The 26,351-nt window shown below is 40.2% G+C and overlaps 1 protein-coding gene across 2 annotated transcripts in view; it reads left to right on the top strand.

Moving 5' to 3' along the window:
- Nucleotides 1–26,351, top strand: part of dock11 (dedicator of cytokinesis 11) — a 100,112-nt gene that overhangs the window by 16,922 nt on the left and 56,839 nt on the right. For both annotated transcript variants that reach the window (XM_033609299.2, XM_033609300.2), the window contains exons 6-19: nt 2,361–2,456; nt 3,073–3,207; nt 5,012–5,195; nt 6,147–6,226; nt 7,698–7,781; nt 8,032–8,172; nt 10,540–10,818; nt 16,421–16,543; nt 17,464–17,546; nt 17,734–17,856; nt 18,047–18,123; nt 18,915–19,099; nt 19,292–19,357; nt 24,681–24,773. In XM_033609299.2, the coding sequence (XP_033465190.2) occupies nt 2,361–2,456; nt 3,073–3,207; nt 5,012–5,195; nt 6,147–6,226; nt 7,698–7,781; nt 8,032–8,172; nt 10,540–10,818; nt 16,421–16,543; nt 17,464–17,546; nt 17,734–17,856; nt 18,047–18,123; nt 18,915–19,099; nt 19,292–19,357; nt 24,681–24,773 (1,749 nt within the window). The remainder of the gene's footprint in view (nt 1–2,360; nt 2,457–3,072; nt 3,208–5,011; nt 5,196–6,146; nt 6,227–7,697; nt 7,782–8,031; nt 8,173–10,539; nt 10,819–16,420; nt 16,544–17,463; nt 17,547–17,733; nt 17,857–18,046; nt 18,124–18,914; nt 19,100–19,291; nt 19,358–24,680; nt 24,774–26,351) is intronic.

Here is a 26,351-nt window from a genome sequence, read left to right as displayed (position 1 = left end):
CAAAGTTAGGCTACATTTTGGCAGGGGAAAAACTGGCATGGCCATTTTCACAGGGGTCATTTGACCTCTCGACTCAAGACATCTGAATAAAATTGGGTACTATGGGTAGCCAAGAGTCTCCCCTTTATAAACATGCCCACTTCAAGATAGACCTGCAACAATTACTGGATTAATTAATTCGATTTCAACTATTAAGTTAATCGGCAACTAATTTGATAACCTATTAACTGGTTTGAATAACATTTTTAAGAAAAAAAAAACATTGAAAAACTCTGTGATTCGTGCTTCTTAGTGTCAATATTTTCTGATTTCTTCCTCCTCCATGACAGTAAATTGAATATCTTTGGTTTGCAGGCAAAACAAGACATTTGATGTAATCTTAAGCTTTGGGAAACACTGATCAACTTTTTGTCACCATTTTCTGACATTTTATATACCATACAACTAACTGATTAATTAAGGAAGTATTAGAGAGATTAATGAGCAATTAAGATAATTGTTAGCCCCACTTCATGCAACTCCTATGCACTTTTGGGCATAAACCATGCCATGTTTTGCATGCAGTACAAATGTGTTATTTTTGCCTATTGTATTTGAATAGATTTCTGCGTACAGGGGGTCTCTAAACAGTCTTTGAATTGCATAAATTCGGTATGACTGGAAAGATGAGACCCTTCCTGAGTGCTTATGTTAGTCCCCATGTAGCCATTTAATTGTAGTGTGTAAATGACCTATTGTTGTGACCATGAAACTTAAGAGACACAAACAAGAGCCCTTGTGGGTAAAAGGTTAATCCCACACTGGGGAAATTAACTAGTCAGAACAGTTTAAGAGTCAAAAGCAAAGAAAAGAAGTCATTGAGTGATGAATAAAAATGTGACAAGATAAAATCATGACAAAAATACAAATTAAATGAAATAAAAACGATATTCACTATCATTCACACCTACAACTAATTTATAGTATATAGATAATAAAATAAAATAAAATAAGTATAATAGTTAATATACTACAGCTGTGATCAGTGAACCTTTCTTGCAACCAGGTACTTGTTAAAAAAAAGGTACCATGCCGATGTGGCACTAAATATTGTAAACCATGTCAAAACCATTTAGCCATTGAGGCCATAAAGTGGTGCAGAAATTAGTGCTTAAACATGGAAATGAGTTAGCATTTTTGTACTTCTGGTTCCCTCATCTTGAAGTCAGTGTGTTTTTTTTTTTTTTTTTTAGATGCCTAAAATAAGGTCTGTGGTTAACACACACTTAAGAGACTTTCACAGTTTGTTCTATAACATAAAATACATCAGAAAATATCCCACTGGTAAATATTGAAGCTTTCGTATGTTTTAAAAAAAGGTGGTTGCTAACATGTGGCTATATGAAACTACAGAACATCATCACACCGAACATGACTGTACAGCCTTGTTGTGGTGGTGACGTTGAAGTTATGTGACTGCAGTGTAGTCATTTATAGCAGAGTGGTGGGTAGAGTATTGAAAGTTTATACTCAAGTTGAAGTACAATAACTCCCCTAAAAATGACTGAAGTAAAAGTAAAAGAGTCCCTGGTTAATAATTTACTCAAAGTACAAGTTATTTTCTGCATAGGCTAATGTAAAGTAATGAATTTTAATGAAGTAGAGCAGGTAGGCTAATAAAACAAGTAATGATAGCCAATATAATTGAGATATATCTTCCACTCTCTCCATCTCATCCTCTCTACCCCTCTCTTCCTTATCATTACATTAAAGATTAACATTACACATGAAAAATTAACAGGTGTGGTCGGGGATTATCACTGGAAGCTGTCTCTTGTTTGGGTTTGCCCCATCTTGGTCAAAAGACAGGTGGTGCTTCTTTTTCTTTTAGCTGACAACTCAGGTGCTCCTCAGACGCTCTCTGCACCTTCACTCAATCCCCACATTTTGTCCAGACTAGATGTGACAATGGTATAAATGATGAATGTAGCAAAGTAAAAGTAGATTTCTAGCTCAAAAATATACTCGAGTAAAGAGAAGAAGTACCCTTTTTTTTAAAAAGGAACATGAAAAGTACTTGTTTCATAAAAAAGTACTCATGTGCATTGCTTATCGTGTTACTATCCATTTCTGGACTAATGTAATCTTTTTACTTCTGGCAATTGCGTTTCCACAGTGATGTTCATTTGAGAAAAAAAACATCTAGCTGAACAAAACATGTAAATATCATAAATATTTGTTTGCCAATATAAAAATGCCATCCCCACACCACTCTTCTGTGATACTTAATAAGAATAAGAACAGTTAACCTGAATGAACCTGCACAATAAAGTCTGTCTTGATTGATTTCCAGCATCTGTGTTTGTGTTTGTGCCTGTCAGGACTCATCATCGCTGTGCTCCCAGAGGGGAGGCATCATGAAGCAGGGCTGGCTTCAGAAAGCCAACATCAACAGCAGCCTGTCTGTCTCCATGAGGGTGAGTCACCACCACACCTCCTGTCCGTTGTTCATACAACACAACAGCAACAAGTGAAACAACAACAGCAGCAAAACACAGAGTTCACAGTAGAACTGGGGAGACGTGGCAACTCTTTGTTCTGCTTTGTGGGTTGTACACCAATAAAACTACACAGTTCTCTCTCATCTTCTGCATCAGTCCCATTATACTGTACTGTATATTATAGTCAAGAATACTTACATCTATGTCTACAGCTGCTCTGACATTAGCATTTATGTCCGTAAATTATAGTAACAGAAATCTGCTACAGTGCTTGTCAATGGTGACAAAAGGCTTTATGAAGTTAAAGAAAACCACCAAAAAGCATTTAGCGTTTAGTTAAAGCAGTGTTGTGAAGATAAAATAAAGAAAGAGGCATTAAGATAAATGAGAAATAGACTGGACAAAAACAGATAAATCCATAAAAATTATGTCTAAAAAAACCATCCATAACAGTGATTATCTGCAGCATCTTTCCTGAGCAATTTACAAGTAAAAACAGAGGCCACACTTTAAACTGCATTTCTCTGTTCTCAGCTCTTTATAACCTGTTAATATGAATCTCTGACTTGCTCTCCATCCCTGTGAATTGCAGGTGTTCAAAAGGAGGTACTTCTACTTGTCACAGCTCCCAGATGGCTCCTACATCCTCAACTCCTACAAGGATGAGAAAAACTGCAAGGAAACCAAAGGATCCATCTACCTGGACTCCTGCATAGATGTTATTCAGGTATACGGAGTTGGGGGGAAAAAAATCAAAGAAACATCAAATGCACAGTTGAGAAGACTGCACTGACAGTTGCAGCAACAACTCTGAAGCTTTCAATCCACTATGCTGCTTGTTTAACTGAACTCCTTTTGGTGCATCTCTCTGTGTGCCCACCATGAGTTTTTGGTTCTTGGCACAAAATCCCCTCCTCGTGAAAGTCAGTGTGTTTCCTTGTCTCGTCACGCTCCAGAGGCTTTTAGCCACTTTGATTGGACAGATTTACTGCATTCCATTGACTTGGTCAGAAAAGTCCCGTTCTAGCGGATTACAAGGGGCTACTGCTGTTGGCTCATGGCACAGGCTGGTACCTCATTCAGGTCTGCACTGAAGGTAGAGGCTGCCAGGAAGCTTTCAGTTTGATGAACACATTCAGAAGATGAATGGGAAGAGTGGGGAGACTCATTCTGGCTGATGGGTTTAATGTGGAGGCTTGTGGGGTATGATGTGTTTGACATGTAAATCATGTTTTTCACCCAAAAGACAGCTGCGTTTTCCTTACTTTCACGGAGAAATGACCCGGTGTAAGAACAAACAACAAGGACCATAGACTGTATAGAATAATACATGTAGCCACTGTGATGTCAACCATTGGTTTGTGGACTCCCATTTTGTAGCATGAATGTATATAGAGAATTGGATACAGTGTTTCAGGCAGGGCCCTGTTCATTGCTATGAAAGTGCATAAAGCCAAAAAAGTTCAAGAGACTTTCACTGGTTTAGCCCTCCACCATCTTGATTGGTGATAAAATGATTTAATTGTGCCACTCTTCTAGGCTTTTAAAATATTGTTAGACCTAAAGGATTAAATTCTGACAGTGAAGTCATTTTGCAGGGTTGTAATGCTCAAAAAATGTAACCGCTGATTCAGAGATGTCTCTTTTTTCTATGGTAAAAAAGTCTTTTTGGGCCCCATGGCATCATGTGATGGACCTGCAATTTGTAGTGACATGGCTTGGCCACTATGTTAAACTTTCTTCAAGAGTTTGGCATTTTGGCTGTAGCCATCTTGGATTTTTGGAGTGAGAAGTGACCATATGTCGACGAGAGGGTGGAGATAACCCTAACGCTAGCTGCTACCTTACTTAGCACAGTGCATTCAGTGCTATGGTTAACTGTGCTAATGCTAATGCTAATTTTCAATAGCAATAAAGGGGCTTACAACCATTAAACAATATGTACTTACCGGAAAAACTGATCATCTGACAGGGTCTTTCACTACAACCAGCGCTGAGCAAGACATTTTTTTAAGTGACCAAAATGTTACAATTAACTTTCATGAACTGAAACACACTGAAGTCGTAATAGCATCTGCTACGCCCTTAATTTTGTGTAACTGTAAGCCCTAATAACATTTAAACAGGTAAATTGTATAAAAATTCTCCCCTGTACAGTAGACATGAATGTTGAAATGAGCTATAGGTCAAGTCATCAGTAGAGGAATTGCAGTTTTCGTCAATTTTGCATTGGCTTCATTCTCCAGCTGCTTGTGAGGACCTTTTTTGCTTAAATCCTTCTTGAGCACCGTGTGAGCACAATGCTCATTATAGAGGTGCCTTTCACAAAATGTACTGATCAGAAAAGTACAAACATTGTCTAAGTTATATTAATCTCCAGGGGAAATTCTGTCTTGTTGCCCCAAACTTAAGCACTCCTCCTTACCAGAATATAGGTTGAACTTTTATCATTCTCAGTGTTTTGTTTGGGGAAGAAAGTTAAACAAAAATTCAAAGTATATCAAATAAAAAAATATCTCCCCTCCCCATAGAGCCCTAAGATGCGACGTAATGGCTTCGAGCTGAAGATGCAAGAACGCTACAGCCATTTCCTGGCTGCAGACAGTGAAGCAGAGATGGAGGAGTGGGTGGTCACACTGAGACAGGCTTTGCAGAGTAGCACTGAAGCCAGCCAGGACAGGAGGAATGGTGCAGAGACACTGGACTGTGCCCTGGGTGAGTTCTACAGCTGGAAACGAACATACACACGTCCAGATCATCTTTCAGTCAACCTATTATTTACGGTCTCATTGAAAAGCTGTTGCAGAGTCACGGTCCATTTAGCTATGATGATAATAACAGCATTTTTGAACGTAACCTCTGAGTCTGTGTTAGTGGTAGCCAGGGTTAAAGTAATCTCTCTCCCTGGCAGCGGAGGGGGTCCAAAACTCTGTTGAATTTAAGTGTGAGCCCTATGTTTTGACATTTTAATGGTTTCCATATTACAGTGATACAGAGGCATTAAATAGGCTTAATATTATACCTATAGCTGCAGCCAGTAGAGAGATATAAGCTTCCACATCAGCTGTAAATTCTTTTAAAAGATATTCAGCTGTGCCAGTAAATCAAAGCTCAGGAATCAGTTTTCAGGTCTTCATTTGTTCTTTTCACTCTTTAGTTTCACTCCTAAATTCTCTCGAGCATGTCTTTCTTTAGGGGGCAGTTATGGTGAATAGTTGAACTTGTTGCTTGTCCCGAGCTATGGAACAATGCCAACTATTTTATGCAGTTTGCGGATGTCTTGCCAGCATCTGTGGGCTCCTCTTATTTATATATAATAATATACTCTGCAGAATGTTCCAGTGAAACCCAATAGCTTGATCAGAGATGCTGATGAGGGACTGGGAGGCCGTCCAAAAAGATGGAGCGGCACTCAGGGTTCACTCAGTCCATCATCAGTCACCTGGGAGTCAGCAGAAGAGTGAATGGCCTCTTTTTTATGTGGCTAGTAGACTGTAAGATATGAATTTATCCATCAAGGAAACAACACTTGCAGACAGCCACACAGGAAGCCATTAGGGAAAGTGTGCAGAGCTCTATTGGACCGGATTAGAAATAGTGTGATTTGTCGTCAGACTGGGTGCATTCTGATGATGTTTATTCATGGTCACTGTCCCTCTCAATCAGATGACGACACTTCCAGCCAAGGTAAAGGTGAGAGCCTGCTGGAGAGCCTGGGGAGGAGTTTACACCCTGAACTCATGAAGGTAAGAAGAATGGATGCGTGGTTAGTTAACTGATTCAGACAGGCTTATCTGCTTATCTAGAATCTAGAATTTTTTTGGGACTGATTATTGTTAACCAATCATTAATCATCAATTGATAAGCTGGGGGAAGGGGGGGTGGAGCTCTGCGCCAAGGACGTAGAGAGTCCACCTGCCCCGTGCACACATAGTGAATGGGCTAACTGTGTGTACTTTGCCAGACGTTTCTTTGGTCCAGCACCCATTCCATTGCACATTGGGATGTGCATGTCTTTTGTACTGTTTTTGATAGCTCGTGCTAACCAGGCAGATGTTAAACTTACTGCTCTGTGTAATGGCAGCAACAGAAAAATCTGCTGATCCTTTCCACCAGTAAAGAGGATTTGTATCCAGTGAGTGGTTAATGGTTTAACGGTTAGTTAATTATCCCTTTACTGAATAAATGAGAACTGGATTACACTGCACATATTGTGTGAGAGTGTGTAAATGGATGTGCTGATATAGTTTTGCTGCTGTTAAACATGGACTGCATTTACTTAAATTTATGAAGAATATTTGGAAGAATCTTTTGGATTCTTTGTTCACAGTGGAGGCATGCGAGAAAAACAAAGTTTTCTTCACAAATTCAAGTAACAAATTCAACACATGGCGAGTTAATTAATATGCAAATGGTTGTTTTGTGGGTGTAGTGTTCCCTTAAGATTTCACATTAAAAATGTATTTCTTTTGGTATTTGATATGATAGTTGTCTAAGAATTTAATGACAACAAGACAAGACATATCTCATGTCAAAAATTAGTCTGAGTTTTTGTAGCAGACCACATTTATAATCTTGTTTATAAATGTCTACAATGATGGAAGAGCCACAGAGGAGCAGTTCTTTGTTGTACTGTGTGTTAGAGTCAGTTCTCTCAGCCTGAGCACAGCAGTGTGTATTCTACGGAGACCGTGCTGTTTTAATATGTCTATGAACCCAGAGCTACAGGCAGACAACAAAGCCCTCTGTGCTGCTGTTTCACTGCCGTTTGCTCTGGGCTAAGCTAGCACAGCTTTTTTCCTCTCTCTACACTCTCCACGCAGAAGATCACTTGAGTTTGTCTGCCTGCAGGCTGGTCACAGTGAGAACAGAGAAAAAAGGGGAGGAGAAGTAGGGAAGGAGATGGATAAGGGTTGTTACCGTGACCTGAGGGTTTGATATGTTTGTCTCCATTAGATGCCCTGCCTCTCCTTTTGTCTGGGTCTGCTGACTGATTGTCTCTGTCTGACTCTGTCTCTGTATTTGTGTTGGTTTACTAGCAGAGAAACACTAAGAGGCAACTCATTCTACTGTGTAGGCCAGTTGTTGTGTGGGATACTACTTTTTTAGCCTAATAAATATTTAAAATGCATCATATAATAAAACAATATGATTAAATAAATTCTAAATATCTGATACATTTTACTTTACATTCTCCCTCTGTGTGTCTGTCTGCAGTATGCCCGAGAGACTGACCAGCTCAATAAGATCAACAGGAATGAAGGCAGACAAAAGCTTTTCTCTCTGGATCCTGAGACACAGGTATACAACATGCTTCTTTCAACACATGGTTATCCTATGATTTATTTATTTCACATCGATTCACATTGATCTTACCTCGCCTTTCTACCATCTCCACGGTTTCCTTTGTCTTTGTCTTCTTCCTTATTTCACTGCCTGCATCCTGGCTTATCTCTCTCCTCTCCGCTGGATCAATCTTTCTCTTGTTGTTTTATCTCCTGCCTTCATGCTTTCTTTCCCCCCCCTCTCCTCCCTCCTGTCTGATATCCAGAGGCTGGACTTCTCAGGCATCGAGCCAGACGTGAAGCCATTTGAGGAGCGCTTTGGCCGTCGTATTGTGGTCAGCTGCCATGACCTGACCTTCAGTCTCCAGGGCTGCGTTAGTGAGAAGGGCGATGGCGTCCTCACCAATGTATGTCATCACCTTACTTCTATAAAAAAAGATTTTTATATTCTGCTTGTATGACTCTACTACTATCTTTACTACTTTGCTTTGCCAGGAACTACTACTAATGATAAACATAACCTCTAACTTTTCATGGTGAAATAGATGACCATAGGCGCTTACATTCATAGAATCAATTAAAACAAGATTTTAAAAAGAAAGAGACACATTGACGCCAGACCTAAAAGACCTAACTGTCCTTAAAAGTTATCACAAAAATAAAAAAATCTCCAGTGATTTTTTTCTGTATGCACTTAAGCATATATAATCACAGCGCGTGGCCCCCCTTTTAACACTATACAACTTCCACCATCATCACCCTCTGCTGCGCTGCCCCAGATAATACACCTTCATAATTCATGTTGGGCTGTCTGGAAGCAATGGAAGTAACCAGGCCAGAAAGCAACACAGCTACATTTTGAAGCAGCGCAGAGTTTTATGACCACCTTACACAAATCGATTGAGAAGATGGGAGTGCGCATCAACTAATGCCACCTCGGACCAAACGACTTTTCAAGCAGGTTCAATGTCACAAACAAGTTTCCAGTGTCAGAATGAAATCATGAGAGTTTTACCTCAGTTGGTGCATGCTCCTGTGATCTTGATTGTTTGTTGTAAGTTGGTCATAATACTTGGTCTCAGCTGTCTTAAGTCAGCCTTTTTCTCATATTGATGTTCTGACAAAATCAAACATGTATTATGTTATCTTAAGTTTTTAGTCTTGACTCATGCAAATAGTGAAGTTCAATGATGGGAACTTTGTCAGCAACCAATAGCTGAACTCTCTCCAGCACAAAACGGGAAGCAGCAAACCAGGTAGACAGTAAACATGGAGGGGATTCTGGGAGGGTGCAAGAACGTGGACAAGTCTTGGTTCTCTTAGACTGTAGAAATGGAGGAGAAACTCGGAAACAGTTGGTGTTTAATTGGGTGTGTATCTGATCCACCAATTAGCAGCTGGTGAGAAATTTTAGTTTTTGAAACAGTTCGCCTCTAATTCCCATAGTCTCCTTCCACTAAAATAGCGCAGCTAACCAACAGAGGCTGATAACAAGTTAATGCAACAACAATCTAAAATGTAAAGTTTGTACTCAAATACATTTGATCTTTTTATTGATGCAGACTTGACAAGAATACTGTCATCTGACGGCTTTTATCTTGTGTTTTGAGAGTTTCATGTTTCTGTGGACACATAAGGAATTGTTAATATGTCATATTTCGTAAAGGGAGTTTGGCGTAAAACTTTCCACCAGGAGCAGGATGGAAAATAATTTCAAAAAGAATATAGTTGTAGTCTTGCAAGTAGTGACTCTGCAAGATCCCCGGTCTTTGCAAAATCTTTATATACTGTGTGACTGAAAACTCACACTGTCTTTAGATGTGTCAGACTTTGAGTCTTCCAGTGTATGCTAGACGTAAAGTAAAACTCTCATGATTTTATTCCGACACTGGAAATTTGTCTGTGCCAGTGAGGAGCTTGAAAAGTAGTTTGGGTGTAAGGCCAACATTAGCAAGAATCACCTGAGCTTTAAACTCTGGTACTCTAAATAATCAAAGACTTAGGGTTATGCAAGAAGGAGAGCTTCTCTTGGCAGCATGAGACAGCAGTTTGGCGCGTGTGTGAGCACCGCCTCTGTCAGAGTGGATCACTGAAGTCATAAAACATTGAGTTGGTGCATTAGAGGGTCTGGTAGGAGAATGGAACTGACTCATATTTGTGGTTTGGGAGCAGCATGCGCACTCTAACCCTCCCCTTCTTCCTATTCTCCCTTTCTTCCACAGCTAGATTTAATGTTTATTGAATGGAGTTAGGCTTGTCCATCGTGCAGGAACCATCCATCCTGGCAGAAGTGCACAGTCATTTAGAAATGTGTGGGCGGTGCTACTGTAGAGCCAACATTTGCTCCCAAACTAGGGATGAACTAATAGGAGTCTGATATGCAGAAAGGCATTAATTTTATTATGTTCATATAATATTTATTCTCATGTCTTTTGGCTCAATTTACTGTTTGACAAGTGTTTCTCAAAAAAGAAAAAATCTACCATTTGAGTTGTTACAGATAGAGTAGCATGGCAAATAAGACTCTTAATCTGAAGTGCCACGTTGGGAATGGGAAACACTGAGTTTTGTCTATTGGTTTGATTTTCTGTTACATGTTACTCATCCAATGTCTAGTCCTAAAAATCCTAAAATTTCTGAAGAAATGGGTATTTCTTTCTATCAAGCTGGCGTGATATGTGATACACAGTAAATGAATCCAGGTATATTCACAAACCCTGGCTGATGTATTCAAGTGTGGAAAACTCCTTAACCATGTCTCTGCTGAACCCCAGGTGGAACCATTCTTCATCAGCCTCGCTCTCTTCGACGTCTCCAAGAGCTGCAAAATCTCGGCCGACTTCCACGTCGACCTCAACCCGCCCTGCGTCAGGGAGATGCTGGCTGACGCCTCGGGCCAGATCTCTCCTTCATCCGACTCAGAGGGTGGGGGAGGAGGAGTCAGAGAGGGTGGAGGGGGAGGTGGAGTCATGGTGAACGGAGACTCAGCGAAAGGGAATGGCCTGCCTGTCCTTCAGAGGGTGTCGGAGGCTCTGCTGCGCTTCCCCACACAGGTAGGGACTTGATTAGATGATTGATAGAGGAAATGACTTCACCTGACTGCACAGCTTATCAGAAGTGGGTGTGAAACCTGAATCATTGTTGTATCAGAGATCAAGGTGTGAATAACACAGTGTTTCATTATTGTGAGTCCGTGTGTGTGTGTGTGTGTGTGTGTGTGTGTGTGTGTGTGATCTTATCAAAATGTTGTCCTAGTAGCATATGACTACAAAATACATATATAAATATACCAAGATAATAAGTGGTAGCAAATTTGATGGGTAAAGGCAGAGTTGATCAAAACAAGATTATAAAAGTGATGGAAAAGATGTCAGTGATTTAGCTAGATGTTTGCTGTGTTGTGTTTCTGAGATTTGTTTGTTAAGGTTTATGCCACTCTATTACTGGCAAATGTCAAATGGACTCTGTAGATGTAGCTTGCTTATTTAGTCCCTCCAGGATTTTGCAGTGTTGTGTTTTTTCTTGGAGGGGGGCTGGGATTATTGCAGCCTTGTGATACATGTTGCAATGTTTTTAGATGTTTTTTTGCAATGAAATGCAAAAATAATTGCAGTTTATTAAAAAAATAAATACATAAATTTGTAATTCATAAAAAATCAAAGGCAGCTTTTTCCCATGAGAATAAAACCGCATTGCTCTAAGTCTGTGATTCATAAAACACTAACATTACTACTAACTCGGCTCGATGCTTTCAAGACGTGCAATAGGTATGGATGCAGCAGCCTCTGTCATGGTGATTTGTCTTGTGTTGTCAAAGCGTTTCAGCCATTGTCAGAGTGTGTTTTGTGGTAGAAAAGTGTTTGTCAGTCGATGGCTTTTGCTTGTGTTCCACCACAACGGTGCATGCAGTGCAAAACGTCTGCTTTAGTGCATCACATCAGGGGATGCCTTGCACGGTCTTTAGCGGTAATTTTGTCGGCAAATGTATGACATTCGTGTTGCACATTTCCGCATCTTAACAGCTAGAAAAAAGGAAGTATGTTTGGTGGCATTATGCATGGGACTGCACAGAATTAACACGGAGTGGTGAACTTTGTGTTAACTGTTGCCATCGCAACATCCTGTATTAGACAGAGTTTTGGCAGCCCTGTTATCCTATTGGGTTAGATGTTTCACTGATGGGAAACTGATTCATGATTGTTGTAGCTGCTCTTTTCTCTGGTGTTCATAGCAAGTAGACCACATGAAGAACTTGCTGAAATTGAGCATTAGGTCAGACTGTAGTTTGCTTTTCCTTTGTATTGTTTAGTCTGCTTTACAGCACTAGGTACTGCTAGAAGTCAGATGTTACTAACTTTGTCTTTAGCTGTTAATCTTAGTGCGTTGGGGTTATTTTTGTAGTCTGTTGAAATTGTTTTAATAAAAGCATATAAAAAAGTAGACATACAAAAGAGAAACAATTAATCTAAAGCAATCTGACCTGTATGTAGTGTAGTTCAAAGGGTTATATTTACAGAAAACCCCTTTGTGTGATGTGTCCTCAGAAGACCTTTCAGTACCTCTTCTGAAGCCAAAACACACTAAAGGTTTGAAACTCAAACATCACAATCACCATTGCAACATCATTTACACCCTACATTTTCCAAACCTCGTTAAGTTGTGGTCTGAGGCCGTCTTGCCCTGCTTTGTGAATGTCTGTACAGAGCTCAGCCAAGTGACAGACTGCTGACTTTCTGTAACACCACTCAGCATTCCCATTCTGACTGCAGCTGGCCTGGGTGGGACAAGGGATAAGTGACCAGATGATGGATTCCCTGTTCTCCTCTTACGTCAGAGGACTTCACTGACATTATGATGATGGAGCTGTTTATCCAAATACACAAAGAATGTTTTTCCTATTCTATTCCCCCTTTCGTGTGCTGTGCTTTCAATTTTCATGCCATTGTAGTATTTCAAGATGGTGAGCGTGTCTCCAGACAATGCTTGGTCTACGTCCAGCCTTTAAGAACATTGAATGGAGCCATGAGACCTCCGTTTAGCTCATTCAGCAAACATTTGCAAGTGATTTTAAAATCCCTTTGGTTTGCTAGTTTGACATCAGCTCAGTGTTTGCTGATGTAAGCTTTATGTCTTGTCACTTCTCTTTGCTGAATTTTTAGTCAAGAGTTCATTGCGGAAATAATAATGCCCATGTGTGACTGTTACTGTTGGCTCAGGCTCTCTACTCCTGCAGGTGCTGTGAGATCAGCACACCCACACACACACACACACACACACACACACACACACACAGCCTGTTACTCCCCTCAGTCACACAGCAAGACTTGTGCCTGTTGTAAATTAGCAGTAGTTAGGTTATAAAACGTACTCAGATACTCACTTTCCATTTCCATGGTGGGAGACCTGACTGGGCTATCACAGCAGCAGTTAGAAAACAAAAACAACTTAAAGAGGACCTATAATTCTCTTTTGCAGGTTCTACTTGTATTTAAGGTTTCTACTTGAACATGTTTACATGCTTGAGTGGTCAAAAAACTCTTAATTTTCCTCATTCTCTCTGTGCTAGAAAATCTGTATTCACCCTCTGTCTTTTGGTTCAGTCTGCTCTGATTGGTCAGTGTTTTTGGGTCTTCCATATCTCAGTGTCTTTGATCCACCATTGCAACTGGGGGATGACTATAACAGAGAATAGCAGCACTTTCTACCGTGAAAAATCACCAGTTAAATTTAAACACAACTGTACATGGTCTAGCAGGAATCTGATCCGAAATGGGGAAGAAAGTAATAATACCGGCAATCAAATTTACATGTTTTCCTGACATTAGCGTGTGGCTACATGTAGCAATGTATTGCAGGCAGGAAATGATTTTACTTAGTATAGCAGCACTTTCTGTCATGTGAAATCACCAATAAAAGCTCTTAAATACATCCAGACATGTTCCAGCAAGAATATGCTCCCAAATTGGGGGAAAATTTACAACACTGGCAACCAAGTTGACATGTTTCCTTGCATGTAGCAATGTAGGCTACGTAATGTGAACACTTGTAGTGGCATGCCTGAAACAGATGACCATATTAAGAAATACATCACACTATGATGTCAGTTTGTAGCCGGATAGATTGGCTCTCAGGGATTACTTCTAGAAGCGTTTACACACATTATTTAAAACTTTGGCCAAGTTTAAAATTGTCATCTTTTATTGTGACATTATATATAAGACACAACATATGAAAAAGCATAATAGGTCCCCTTTAAATAAGAAGCAGGGATGTTTCTAATGACATTTAAGTAGAAGTTTAAACTTAGACTAGTTGACTGGTCAAAGAGTAAGAAAACATTTAAATGAAGAGGTCAAAATTAACCACATTAACCATTTGAAATCATTAGTCACATTTTTTAATAACCAAATCTTATTTTGAATGCTGGTGAAATGTGTGTCACTTTGCAAATTATCCTACTAAGAATGACAACAACTTGCTACATGTAAAAAGGAAGTAATAATGTTGCAGTGCAAATTATGTCAATATGTTATAGGGTACCTTTGGCTTGTATCAACCTGGACCCCATTTCCCCATGTTTTTGTGTTTAACTGACTGATGTGAACAACAGCTCTTGAAACTGATCCAGAATAGAGATAGAGGACTGCAACCAGATGGGGCAATTGTGCACCCTCACTGTACATCCACTTAAAGAAGTTAATTTTTTCCACAGACAGGCTCAGATTGTTGTTGTTTTCTAAATGTCTGAAATGACGCTTTTTCTTTTGGCTTGATCAGGTCTGTTTGTTGTTGTATCTAAGCTTCAGAAATGTGTGCCACGACATTTAGTTGGCACAATTTGGGAATGCTCAAACCATTGTTTTTATCTCTTCCTAATCTTTTAGATAACACTACACTACGTTTTCTGTACTCCAACACAACCAACCATTCCCAACACTACTCTCTCCAGCTCTCACTCACATTTCCAGTGTTGTCTTCCTTGCGACCTTGTAAGAATGTATGAGACTTCTCCTTGAGCAAGACTTAGACACAGTAACAAACAGACCGGATCAAGCAAAAGGTAAAGCAACACTGCAGATACATATAATCTGAGCCTGCTTGTGGCAAAAATGACCACTTTTAATTGACGTCCAGGGAGGGTGCACAGTTGCCCCATCTGGTTACATTGCAGGCTTTGCGCTGATGCTGGCTGCAGCCCTCTCTTTCAGCATTGGACCAGTTTCAAAAATTGTTGTTTACATGAGTCGTTTTGACACAAAAAAAGGGGAAAATAGGGTCATGGTTAAAAAATGCCGAAGTTATGCTTTAAATGTGTACATCGATAAATATCAGCTTAAACTGACTAGTATTTCTGGTGCCAAACTAGCACCAGAGTCAACTAGTTGACTATTCACACTCATGCCTAGTGAGAAGATGAATACTAGAAGGTCAAACAAGTACTCAGAGCATAAACAGTGTTTATAATAGAGAGTGAAGCAACCAGTAGTAGGTCAGACTGATATACACAGCTTGAAAGCTGCAGACATAAAATAAAAGAACTGTTCCAAGTCTAATTTATGGACTCAGTGTTACACTCTGCCAGCCGACATCTGTGAAAGTTCTCCACCAGCAGAACACACACATACAAACACATGCATACAAACACAGTAGGCTCTACCTCTGTGATTAGTGTGCTATTATAGCTCGGCACACCACAGTTTAATTTAGGTGCATTGGGCGTGGTCCAAGGACAGAGCCTCCACTTGTTATATGTCTCCACCGCATCAGCCGCTCTCGGGAAGCCATAGCCTCTGTTCCACTTCATTACATAATTCACAAATCTAATATGTCCAAGTGCAAATGTTAAGGATTTCCTCCCAGCTACAAACCAGCAGTTGGTGCATGTTTGCAGAGAGGCGCTGTGACACTGTTTACAAGCTATTCCAGGAAGCGTGATGGCAAAATGTTGAATTTAGGAGTGTTTTTCCACCATGTTTTGCAAAATATATGGCAACAAATCATAATGCCTGACTGAAACCAGAAGCAGCTGTCTGTGGTTGTGTTAAAATTCTAAAGATCAGATGGGAGAGGATGGACAGGGCTGTGGCTTGGAGTGTAACAAGGGAGTGTGTCTGTTTGACTGGCACTGCGTTAGTCTCCTCTGAGATTTGTATTACTAATGTTCAGATGTCTACATGTATTTTGATTTAATTGTTGCAAATATGGTGTAGCCACTTCCTCAGTAGTGTCACTCAGTTTCATTGCAGCTGCATGGTTTGTGTCTGAACGTAATTTCTGTCCCCTCAAGGTTGTTTGTGTGAACTGACACTACAAGCTTAAAGACAGCCTCTTCACGCCAGACCAAAAATAGCTGTGAGCCCCATGTGGTTTTCCTGTATAACTTCAGCTAACAGCAGCCACTTCCCCTGCACTTGCCTTGTAGAGACGCAGTGGATGAATTTAAAACTGAAAAGACATTCTGAGTTTTGAATTACTGATGACGATTGACTATTTATTTGAGTACCCAGCAGTTAGGATGAAGTGGTTTCTGGATGGAGGGTTGTAAGAAAGGAAGCTCACAGTCTGCTACACATACATCTACATCTTGTCACACACTGTATCATTAAGTCCCTTCTCTAATTAGCCGCCTAATTCATCTCTCCCTTTCTCCTTTAGGGTATCTTCTCAGTGACTAACCCTCATGCAGATATCTTCCTGGTGGCCCGTGTGGAGAAGGTGTTACAGAACGGCATCACACACTGCGCAGAGCCTTACATCAAGACCTCTGACATCAACAAGGTCCACTGCACCCTTTTGCTTTTTAGCTCATTTGAAGGAATACTTTACCTACAAAATGACCATTTTTATATCAGTTACTCACTTTGTTTTACACTAAATTTGTGAAGAAAACTTTAATTTTTCTTGCATGCCTCCATGGTGAACGGACAATACAAAAAGGACAAACATTCTTCATGAATTAAAGCAATCAGGGTCCACGTTTAACAACAGCAAAATTCTGTCTAAACATCTGTTTACTCACACACAACTCGTGCAGTATAATCTGAGTCAGCTGCCCAGTACTTCCCAAACACATTCATTTTCACTAAAACATTACACCTTAAAACACATCGGCCTACAAGTTTGAGATGGGCATTTCAGATAGCTTTCATATTTTCAGTACTTGCATTCAATTTTCAAAGAGTACTCGAATACTTGCAAAAAAAAGTAATGTAAGAATAGAAATGTAAATAGACCAACAACGAAAAACAAGTACAATTTGAAATTAATTTATTGGACAAACAGGCTTTAATTAGCCTATGAAACCATAAATTCAAAGTTAACTAAGAAAAATGAGCAAACTTTCTGTTACTGGATAAATCAGACTCGGAGTATACTACAGGAGTTCCGTGAGAGTTTATTGACGGATGTTTTAATAGTTTTGCTTTTGTTAAACATGGACTCTGATTACTACAATTCATAAGGAATGTACCCCTGTTTTTGAATCTTTGTTCACCATGGAAGCTTGTACAAAAAACAGTTTTCTTCACAAATTCAATTTAACTCACAAGGAGTAAACTGTTATACAGATGGCCATTTGGCGGGTGAAGTATTCCTTTGAAGAAAGCAGCAGCGAGCTTTCCAGTTTAACACTCTGTCTGTCACTTTTTTCCTTCTGTTTTGATTTTGGTTTTCTGTTTGTCCTGTCTCATGTCTCGCAGACTGCTCAGAAAGTGCTCAAAGCTGCCAAGCAGACATGCCAACGCTTGGGCCAGTACAGGATGCCATTCGCCTGGGCTGCCAAGTAAGACAGGAATAATCCATGAGTCCAAATACTACCCAGTAATGAATCTGTTTGGAATCATCTTTGGAATATGAATGCATTAAAGATATCCTAATATTAAGATAATGCATTTGATGTTTGAACCTTAAAGTCCATTCATTTATAATGTATATGCATAAATGTCACACATCCTCTAATGTGTTTTCAGGCAGGTGTTCAAAGACGCTCAGGGCAGCCTGGACATGGACGGGAAGTTTTCTCCTCTCTACCGCCAGGACAGCAGCAAAATCTCCACTGATGACATCATCAAGCTGCTGGCCGACATCAGGAAGTGAGTCATGCACCACTCTTCTGCTATTTTAGCCAGTGCTTCCTTGCACATTTATGTCTTTTCAAGTCATAATAAAATTGCTAACTCAGCATTTATCCCGTAAATTAATATCTTTTCGTAAATTTTGAAAGGTTCTTAATTCAGACTTGACTGCATCTTGTTTTTATTTTGTATCTATTTTCCCTGTCAGGCCTGAGAAGAGCAAGCTTCAGACCATCCCTGGACAGCTGAATGTCACCATTGAGTGTGTCCCACCTGACTTCTCAAGTATGTCGTCATTTCTTTATGCTTCCCTTATCATAACGTGTTTGTCTGTAACAGAGAAGTCGAGTGCTTGTCCTTAAAACACAGTAACCACAACAGCACCATGTCGATACAGTACAAAGGAGCTGTCCTGCATTCCTAATTTTTGCTTAGAAAAAAATATTTAGATTCAGTGACTATGAATACTTGCAGCAATCAGCTTTGCGAGCCTGCTGTAGTCAGCTGTTGCTGCTGATGATCTGATCTAGACTGCGGTGTGTAAAAACCAAAAAATCGGAATAAGCTTCAGTTTCTTTATCGCTGAGATAACAGTCAAACAATAGTAACAAGTGCAAAGACCAAACCTGTGGTTCCCTCACCACACACAAACAAATCATTCCTGTTCCTAGAATGCAAATTATACTATAGAGAATAGAAAGAAAGCCCTTGTAATCATATTAAAGGTCGAATTTTAGAATTTTAGGAGGTAATAAGGATAAACCATAGCATCCTGCATTTATTGCAGCAATTGCAAAAAGCACTATGAAGATTTGCCAGGAGGGAGTTAAGATGGTTGTAAATAGGATGTAACTCATGCTTTCTGTGCAGCTTAAAACAATGAGCATTTGATATGCATGGCCTTTTTTTATAATCAATATCAGTATGTGAGTTTGCACTGACAAGATCTTGGGGTATTTGCAGTGTAGCTCATAAGTATATGGATTGACACTGACTTGACTTTTTGGGATGCGCAAGAAACGGGAACACCGCAGTAGAGTTTTGCTTCCCTAACTCGTGTACTGTGTTCCCCACAGATACGGTCACTTCCTCTTATGTTCCTGTCAAGCCCTTCGAGGACAGCTGCGAGCGGGTGTCAGTGGAGGTCGAGGAGTTTCTCCCTGAGGAGGCCAAGTACAACTACCCCTTCACCACCTACAAGAACCAACTGTACGTGTACCCTCAGCAGCTCAAATACGACAACCAGAAGACCTTCACCAAGGTGTGTAAGTCACAATGAAGCTGGATAAAAAGGTTACCAGTGGTGAAAGTGGGATTAGATGAGGGTTTGGTTTATGTGTTGTCACTGCCTGAATGAAGCCCATATTACTGATTTGACTTGGTGGGCGACAGTCACTCTCACTGATTGTTTGCTCTGCTGCTTACATTGACTCTAATGTTTCCTCCACGTCAGGCAAGAAACATCGCAGCTTGCATCCAATTCCGAGATACAGATGAAGAAGGTGCAGCCCCTTTAAAGGTAAGTTGTGTGAACTGTATGAACTGTAACATGTAAGCTGCTTTATATGTAGGTGACACACACATTTGACTTTTTGATGTAGAAGTGTATTCACAGGTTAGTTGCTTGAGGCATATCTCATCTTCTCATCTGGTTTTAGGGCCACTAGGGCTGATATGAGGTTTTAAGAATACAGTTAAAATGATGTATGAGTCAATAACTAGAGAGGACGGCAGAGAAGATACCCGCACACCAATGTAACTGGGCTAGAAAGCCACAGAAAGGTCCACAGGCTGCGATCAGTGCAAAAATAGTCTGTGTACTTAACCTTAAAAAGGTGTTCAAAGTGAAAGCAAAAAAAAAAAACAAAAAAAGAAAAAAGATAGAGAGTGAATAAAAACAGTGGCAAACATTTCAGTCCTTGGCTATCATCAGTGCTACTGATACTTAGGCATGCTTCACAGAACAGATATAGACACAGATAAATTCCTACAGGCAGGTGTAATAAGTCATTAGCTGGTGACAATAACTAGATGAGATCAACTCTGAGGTGCAGCAGCCCTGACTTTGCAGTGAGTCAATAACCAGACATGATAAGTAAAAGCTCTAATAACACACTGTGGAAATACCCCACTATGTACTAAGTAAAAATAATTTAAGTAAAAGTATGTAAGTATTATCAGTAGATGTTTAAGGCTGTGCACATTTTAACTCCTTTATACATTCAACAATGCATCATATTCTGTAAGATCAATTTATATTTGAAGTATCACTATTGGTTTGGGTGATGTCTACCGAAATAACAGACAACGGTGGGTGGTTGTGTTAATCAACCCACCTGAGCCAGACCGACAAACTGCCAGATTTATGTGTTATAGTGGCACCATTATCAAGACTAAGACGAGGACTGAGACAAGGACAGAGAAAACACTACAAGACTGAGCGCCACAACGTGTGAGTTCAAGGGAGAGTGACAGAGAAGGGAGGAAAAGGTGGACTATAGCGTGCAATGTGTCTGTAAGTTGTCTGTAGCTTACTCGGGATGCTGCTTTGTCACTTTTTGACCCATCTGTTGGAACCCACAAAATTTTTACCAGTGAATTAAAAAAAAGCACAGTCAGCCCAGCGGACGTGTGCAGATATTGATCAGTGACGCGAGGCAAGTCTTAATGAGAGTGGCGACAAATTCCGTTGCTTAAAAAGGTACCAATAAGTGCCAAGTAGCATCACTGCAAATCTGCGCTCTGGTGTTGTGGTGGAAGGATGGATGGGGGAGGACACCTTTAAATTGCAGTGGTGGGCTCAGTGGTCAATGACTGACTGCCATTAGTGAGGGACAATAGCATCGTCCATTGGCCCAACCCATAGTGAGAACCAAGTGTCTCTCGACTTTTCATGGTTACAGAAAAACAGCTGTTTTTAGCTTTGTGAAGATGCATTTTCCAGCTGATCCAGGAGGGGTTTAAAAGAGTTTATTTTGCTTAAGAAATGGGATAATTTTAGTTTTTAGTTTTAGTTTACTGGAAAAATTGAAATTTAAAATACCCAAATTTGGAAATCTGTGGTTGTCACTAAACAGTAGGGGATGAAAAACTATAACCTGAAAAGTAGCTAAAGCTGTAGTAAGTAAAACATTTTCCCGTAAGATGCAGTGGAGTTGAAGTATAATGAAGCATAAATTGGAAATACTAAAGTAAAGTTCAAATACCTTGATTTGTATTCAAAGTAAATGTACTTAGTTACTTTCCACCACTGGATTTGAAGCAGTGTCTGGAGCACAGCACAGACTTTAGAGTCTCTTGCAAGGAAAAATAACACCTGTTTATGTACTATGTGTACAGTGTTGTTGTAGTAACATCATGATTTTTTTCATAGATTTTAGATTGTATTAAAAATCACAACATTTTCTTGTAAAATTAAGACTTAATTCAGAAAATGTTGCAGCTTCTTTTCTTACCAATGGCCCTAATGCTCCATTATACACATATGGATCTGTTAGATATCATGCTTAGGACAGTATGCATGCAGAACATACAGCAGAAAGGGAAAAAAAGGCAGATGATAGAGTCCAGATAAAGTTTAGAGTGAACAAAGCAAAATGAAGCAGAAGATAAAAGAAGAAAGAACAGGATTGTTGGTTTGTGGGATGAAACATGCACACACTTTATTATCATCAGATTCTGGTGTAAAGGTCGCACAAACATCAATACTGTCATGAAAAGTTGTGGAATGTCCCAAGTGAGATTTAATCAATTGCAGAGACCTCAAACATGATAAACTTTTCATTTTATTGCTTTTCACGAAGTGGAAGTCAGAGTGCAGCCGAGGGGCCAGCAAAGGAGAAAGGAAACGCTTCCAGAAGTTGGTTATTATAGCTGGCAGGAGAAGATAATGAATGGTCACTCTTTTTCTCTCTTCTCTTCCTCACTATTCCTCTCTGGCCACACATGTCAAATATCTGTGGATGGAAACAGTCATCAAAGCTCTGCGGATTGTTTTTCTTTTCACTTTTCCAGAGGGAGGGAGGAAAACACGAAATCTTTGACTTCAACCGCCAAAACATTTACACTTGATGCCCTCGATTATGTCGGTCCAGACTGGCAGATCAGCATGCAGTCATGCGTGTTATACCTCAGATACCGTGCAGTCTAGTCTCAGACAATGCTAGAGTACAGTGAGGCAGAAACGTGTTTACAAACAGTGATCAGGAGCCAGCAGCACACCTCTCAGGAGATTTTAATCAGAGGCAGCGGAAGCCCGGGGAGGCTCTAGGTTTTACATGAGACACAAATCTGACTGAGAGGAAATTCTTTAGAAGCTTTGGGGAACAGGAATGTGAACATTGAAGAAGGTGGGATTTCCCAGAGGCTGTGGATTGAAAATATATTCAATATCTGCGGGTTCAAACTGTTTTCTTTGTTATAAATAATGATGCTGAGCAGTCAAACCTACACTCTTGAGCCTAAGGTTTGATTTATTTACACCTGAAATTGTAGTTTGAATAATTGTAAAATGACTTGCTCTACCAGTGCAGCAACCCAGTCGCTACAGTAAATGTTAGCATTGTACATTTCTGATGGGGATGTCCTAGGGAAGAAATTTCTCCAACAATTAGTAAGGGTGGTTGAAAAGTGTGATATATGATCTTACTGCCATTTTAGTTTTGCAAATTCTTTCATTTATCCTGATTTTAGTGCTTTATGAGTAAGCTTTATTGTCAGACTAGTATTAGGTATATTGTTTCTTTTTTAAAATGACCTGGTTTTAAAGCAAATTCAATACTTGGTAATTGTTAAATGCAGAGCACAGAGGAGGCGCAATAAGGCTGCAGCATATTTTCAGTTGAGATGCTTTGGTTATGTCTGGTTGCCATGACACAGAATATCCGCGGAAGTAAAATGTTGCCACAAGCTAGAGAACTTGCTCTGGATGAAGGGAAGGCTGAAGAATGTAGGGAGAGAGATGGATCTGACGGTCTGGGTTCAGTATTAATTTTCCCCCTTGTTCAGCAATTTGACTGTTGGTCTTTGTGGTGTTTGTCCTGACTCAGGGATGAGTGGCTGCAGTGTGTAAATATGCAATGCTCCTACGAATTAAAAGAAAAAAACTTAGCAGTTGTGGCAGCTGCTTGCCATCTTTTGAAGTTAGCTTGTCAATAGCGCTGTATTGCAATATTGTGGTTATCACGACAGCTGCCAGTTTCTGCAAACCATGAATGTGTTACATTTGCACGTTATTATGTAGCTGATACACTGAAACGGTTCGACAGCGCTGTGGTCAATGTGTGGTTAGGGTTAGGCACAAAACCTACTTGGTTATGGTAGGAAAAGATCATGTTTTGGCTTAAAATATCCAGTTTAGGGGGCACAATTGCTGCTGGGAAAGCTGCAGTGTTTTGGTAAAAAACAACTGCTTTTCGTGGCACTGTCACTGCTGGAGCAACAGCAACAGGTTGCTACAAAACACCAATGTTTGGTGCCTGAAAAGCAGTTGGAAAGACAGCATGACTCACCAGGTATCACACCATCCACCATCCTCTCCACCTCCAGATGACAAAGTCAGCTTAATTGCTGTGTCACTTTAGAAACGTAGGCAAATGTGACATATTCATGGTTTGCAGAAACGCACAGTGCTAACATTTTCCTCTGTTGCCTGGGCTGAATGCAGCCAGTAGAAAATGTTAGCTTTTTGGTCCTGTGTGGCACAGCACATGTATGAACAGGACTCTCTGACAGATAAGATCCAAGGTAGTTCCTCCTGCCACACCTGGACCCTCATCCTGGTTCAAGTTAATCAGGACTCCCATCAGCCCCTACACTTGCTGCTGTGAGGGCCTCCGAATGGGTTGGTCTTCCATGGCGGTACATAAACCATGCACCACCGTGCATAAGCCTGCAGTCCCCTCGTACCTTGTGACCGCAACAATAGATCTCTGCTGAAATCTGTGTAATCCTCCCCTTCCTCCTCTTCTTTCTCGACCTCCCGCTTCCTTCCAGACTGAGCTGAGAATTTGAACCCTGTCTTCTCCCATCCTCCAGGCTCATCTAGTCCTCCTGCAGAGGCTCCAGCTTTTTTTTTCTGACTTCGGGTCAAATCAGTCTTAATTTCAATCAGTTTGCTCCAGAACTCTGTCCTTCCTCTGGCCAGCACTGCTCATTATTGTTCATTAGAGATGACTACAACGGTTAGCATCCTAATTACAGCATCAAACCAGCCATCAGAACAGAAGTTTTTTCTTCCCTTTTTGTCACCCCTCATTAGAAATATCCTGATCTGGTCAAGCATGACCTTGCTACACGGTTTTATATTTCACACTGATATGAAACAGAGCTTTGGTTATGCAGTGTTTCTCCTGGAGTCTGAGGGTGCATTCATAAGAAAAATCCCATATTTACATCTGCTAATGGCTCTAGTTGCCATTTGGGAAGAGAAATGAATATTTAGATCATCTCATGTGGAGTCAAAATGCTGTTATTGTTTTGAGTTTGTTGGTCTTCTGTCATCATCATCCAGCAGAGGAGGCAATGCACTGTTGCCTCATTAAAATAAAGTAAACAGTGCTTTGTAAGGCCTAAGAATGTATATAGTTTTTCATGATGAGGCCCCTTTTGTCAAGTCACAGGCCATGCTTTTGATATTTTCAGGTTCCCTTCACTGGTTTCTCAGTTCTTTGTTTAATCCGTTGGTGCTTCAAAGATGCGTACGATGAAGGGCTCGCACGCTCACCCCGTCTTTTGTCTAAATATTGTCAGTAATCAGATTTTTGAGCACTTACTCACCACTGGGGCCTGACATCAAATGGGTTAGAGTTTGATGACTGAGGTGCTTGTTTGTTATCTTTCAGTGCATCTATGGCAAGCCGGGAGACTCACTTTTCACCAGCAGCACCTACGCAGCCGTCCTGCACCATAATCAGAGCCCGGAGTTCTACGACGAGGTGAGATGATTTACTCATTATCCTGACCGGCTCAAATTTCACATCACTTTGATAAGTGGTTTAACAGAAAATGAAACAAACTGAGGAAACACACATTCTTTAGGTTATTGACACTGAATTAGATAATGAGGAAATGAGAACAACAACTTGGATTATTATCCTTAAACAGCCTAGAGCCTTAGATTTTTTTTTAGAGGCAATCTCTTCTGTCCTCAAATTCCTCAGCCAGCACTGAGATAATCCCATAAATCAGTCTCTGGGTAGAGCTGTGATCTCACACTAGACTGGTCAAACAGTCAGAGACCCCGTACACACACGAAGCCAGGAGCTCAGCTATAGAGGCATGGCCAGGATACTGTTAGAGAGGTAGAGCAGAGGGGGTCCATATGGCCCTGATATCAAACGGATTAGGATTTTAAGAGCCCCCACATACACCCGCACGCACACACAGAGACAGGCTCACCGGGACTTACCTCCACATGCTTCAGCTTCCAGTCACAGTGCAGAGAATTTCTGCTCAAACAGGACAACAATGATCTTTATCTTTTTAACATATTTTGCCTCAATCTTTTTATCCTCTAAGCAGTGGTTCTCAACCTTTTTGTTTCTAGAACACCATAGTTTATATACATTAGGTCACAGACCCCCATTTGATGAGTTTTCCTTAGAGCACCTCCATCTGAGAAGATTTCGGCTGGCAGATATGATTAAGGCCAGAATTCTGTAGTTGTCAGCTACAGTTGAGGAGATAACAGTAGAGGAAGCGAAACCTATGATTAGAATAGTCACTCTTATGACTCTTACTCACATTGGGCTCACTTCTATAGTGAATTGAATAGTGAAATTAAAATATTCCGTTTTTCTGAGGACCCCTTGGAATTCCCTCAAGCACCCTGGGGTCACCATACCCCTGGTTGAGAACCACTAGTATAAAGCGTCATCTTTGAGTACACTGAAAATGCTATATAACAATGATTCTTGCTAACAATGGTGAGACCAAGTTGTTGTTTTGCAAGTCACAAGTAAGTCTCAAGTCCAGAGCCAAGTCCCAAGTTAACACTGACAAGTCCTGAGTCAGGTCCTAAGTTCTAAACTTGAAATTTTGAGTCCTAAACAAGTAATAATATGCTCTTCAACAAATGTAATTTTAACAGCAGAGCAATAATGTTTTTTTTTGTTTTTGTTTTTTTTCAAAAATCATGTATACTTTTTAAAATTTATATTTATTTGTCAAAACAAGTTTGTTAGAAGTTGTTGCATCTCCGTCTGTAATTTTCAACCCATATGTTTTGCATTCTGCAGTTTGCCTTTTGTTGACCACCTTGTAGTTTCTGTATTATCTCTATTATCTCTAGTATATTTTTTTTCCAGCTGGTGCCCAGCAACGTAACATTAGTTCTTCCTGGTTCTTTCCTGCAACTTGAATGGATGCCTTAGTATAAACAAAGTGGATCATCTGGGGAATTATGTGTCAACTTGTTGGGAATGAAAAGCCTTAGGACAGTTAATTCAGGAAATGAAGGGGCATGAATTGATTAATGGCACACTTTTAAAATAACATACTTTAATCTTTGGGCT

The sequence above is a fragment of the Epinephelus lanceolatus genome, chromosome 22 (assembly GCF_041903045.1).
Source record: "Epinephelus lanceolatus isolate andai-2023 chromosome 22, ASM4190304v1, whole genome shotgun sequence".
Lineage (NCBI taxonomy): Eukaryota > Metazoa > Chordata > Actinopteri > Perciformes > Serranidae > Epinephelus > Epinephelus lanceolatus.
This window is presented reverse-complemented; position numbering and strand designations above follow the sequence as displayed.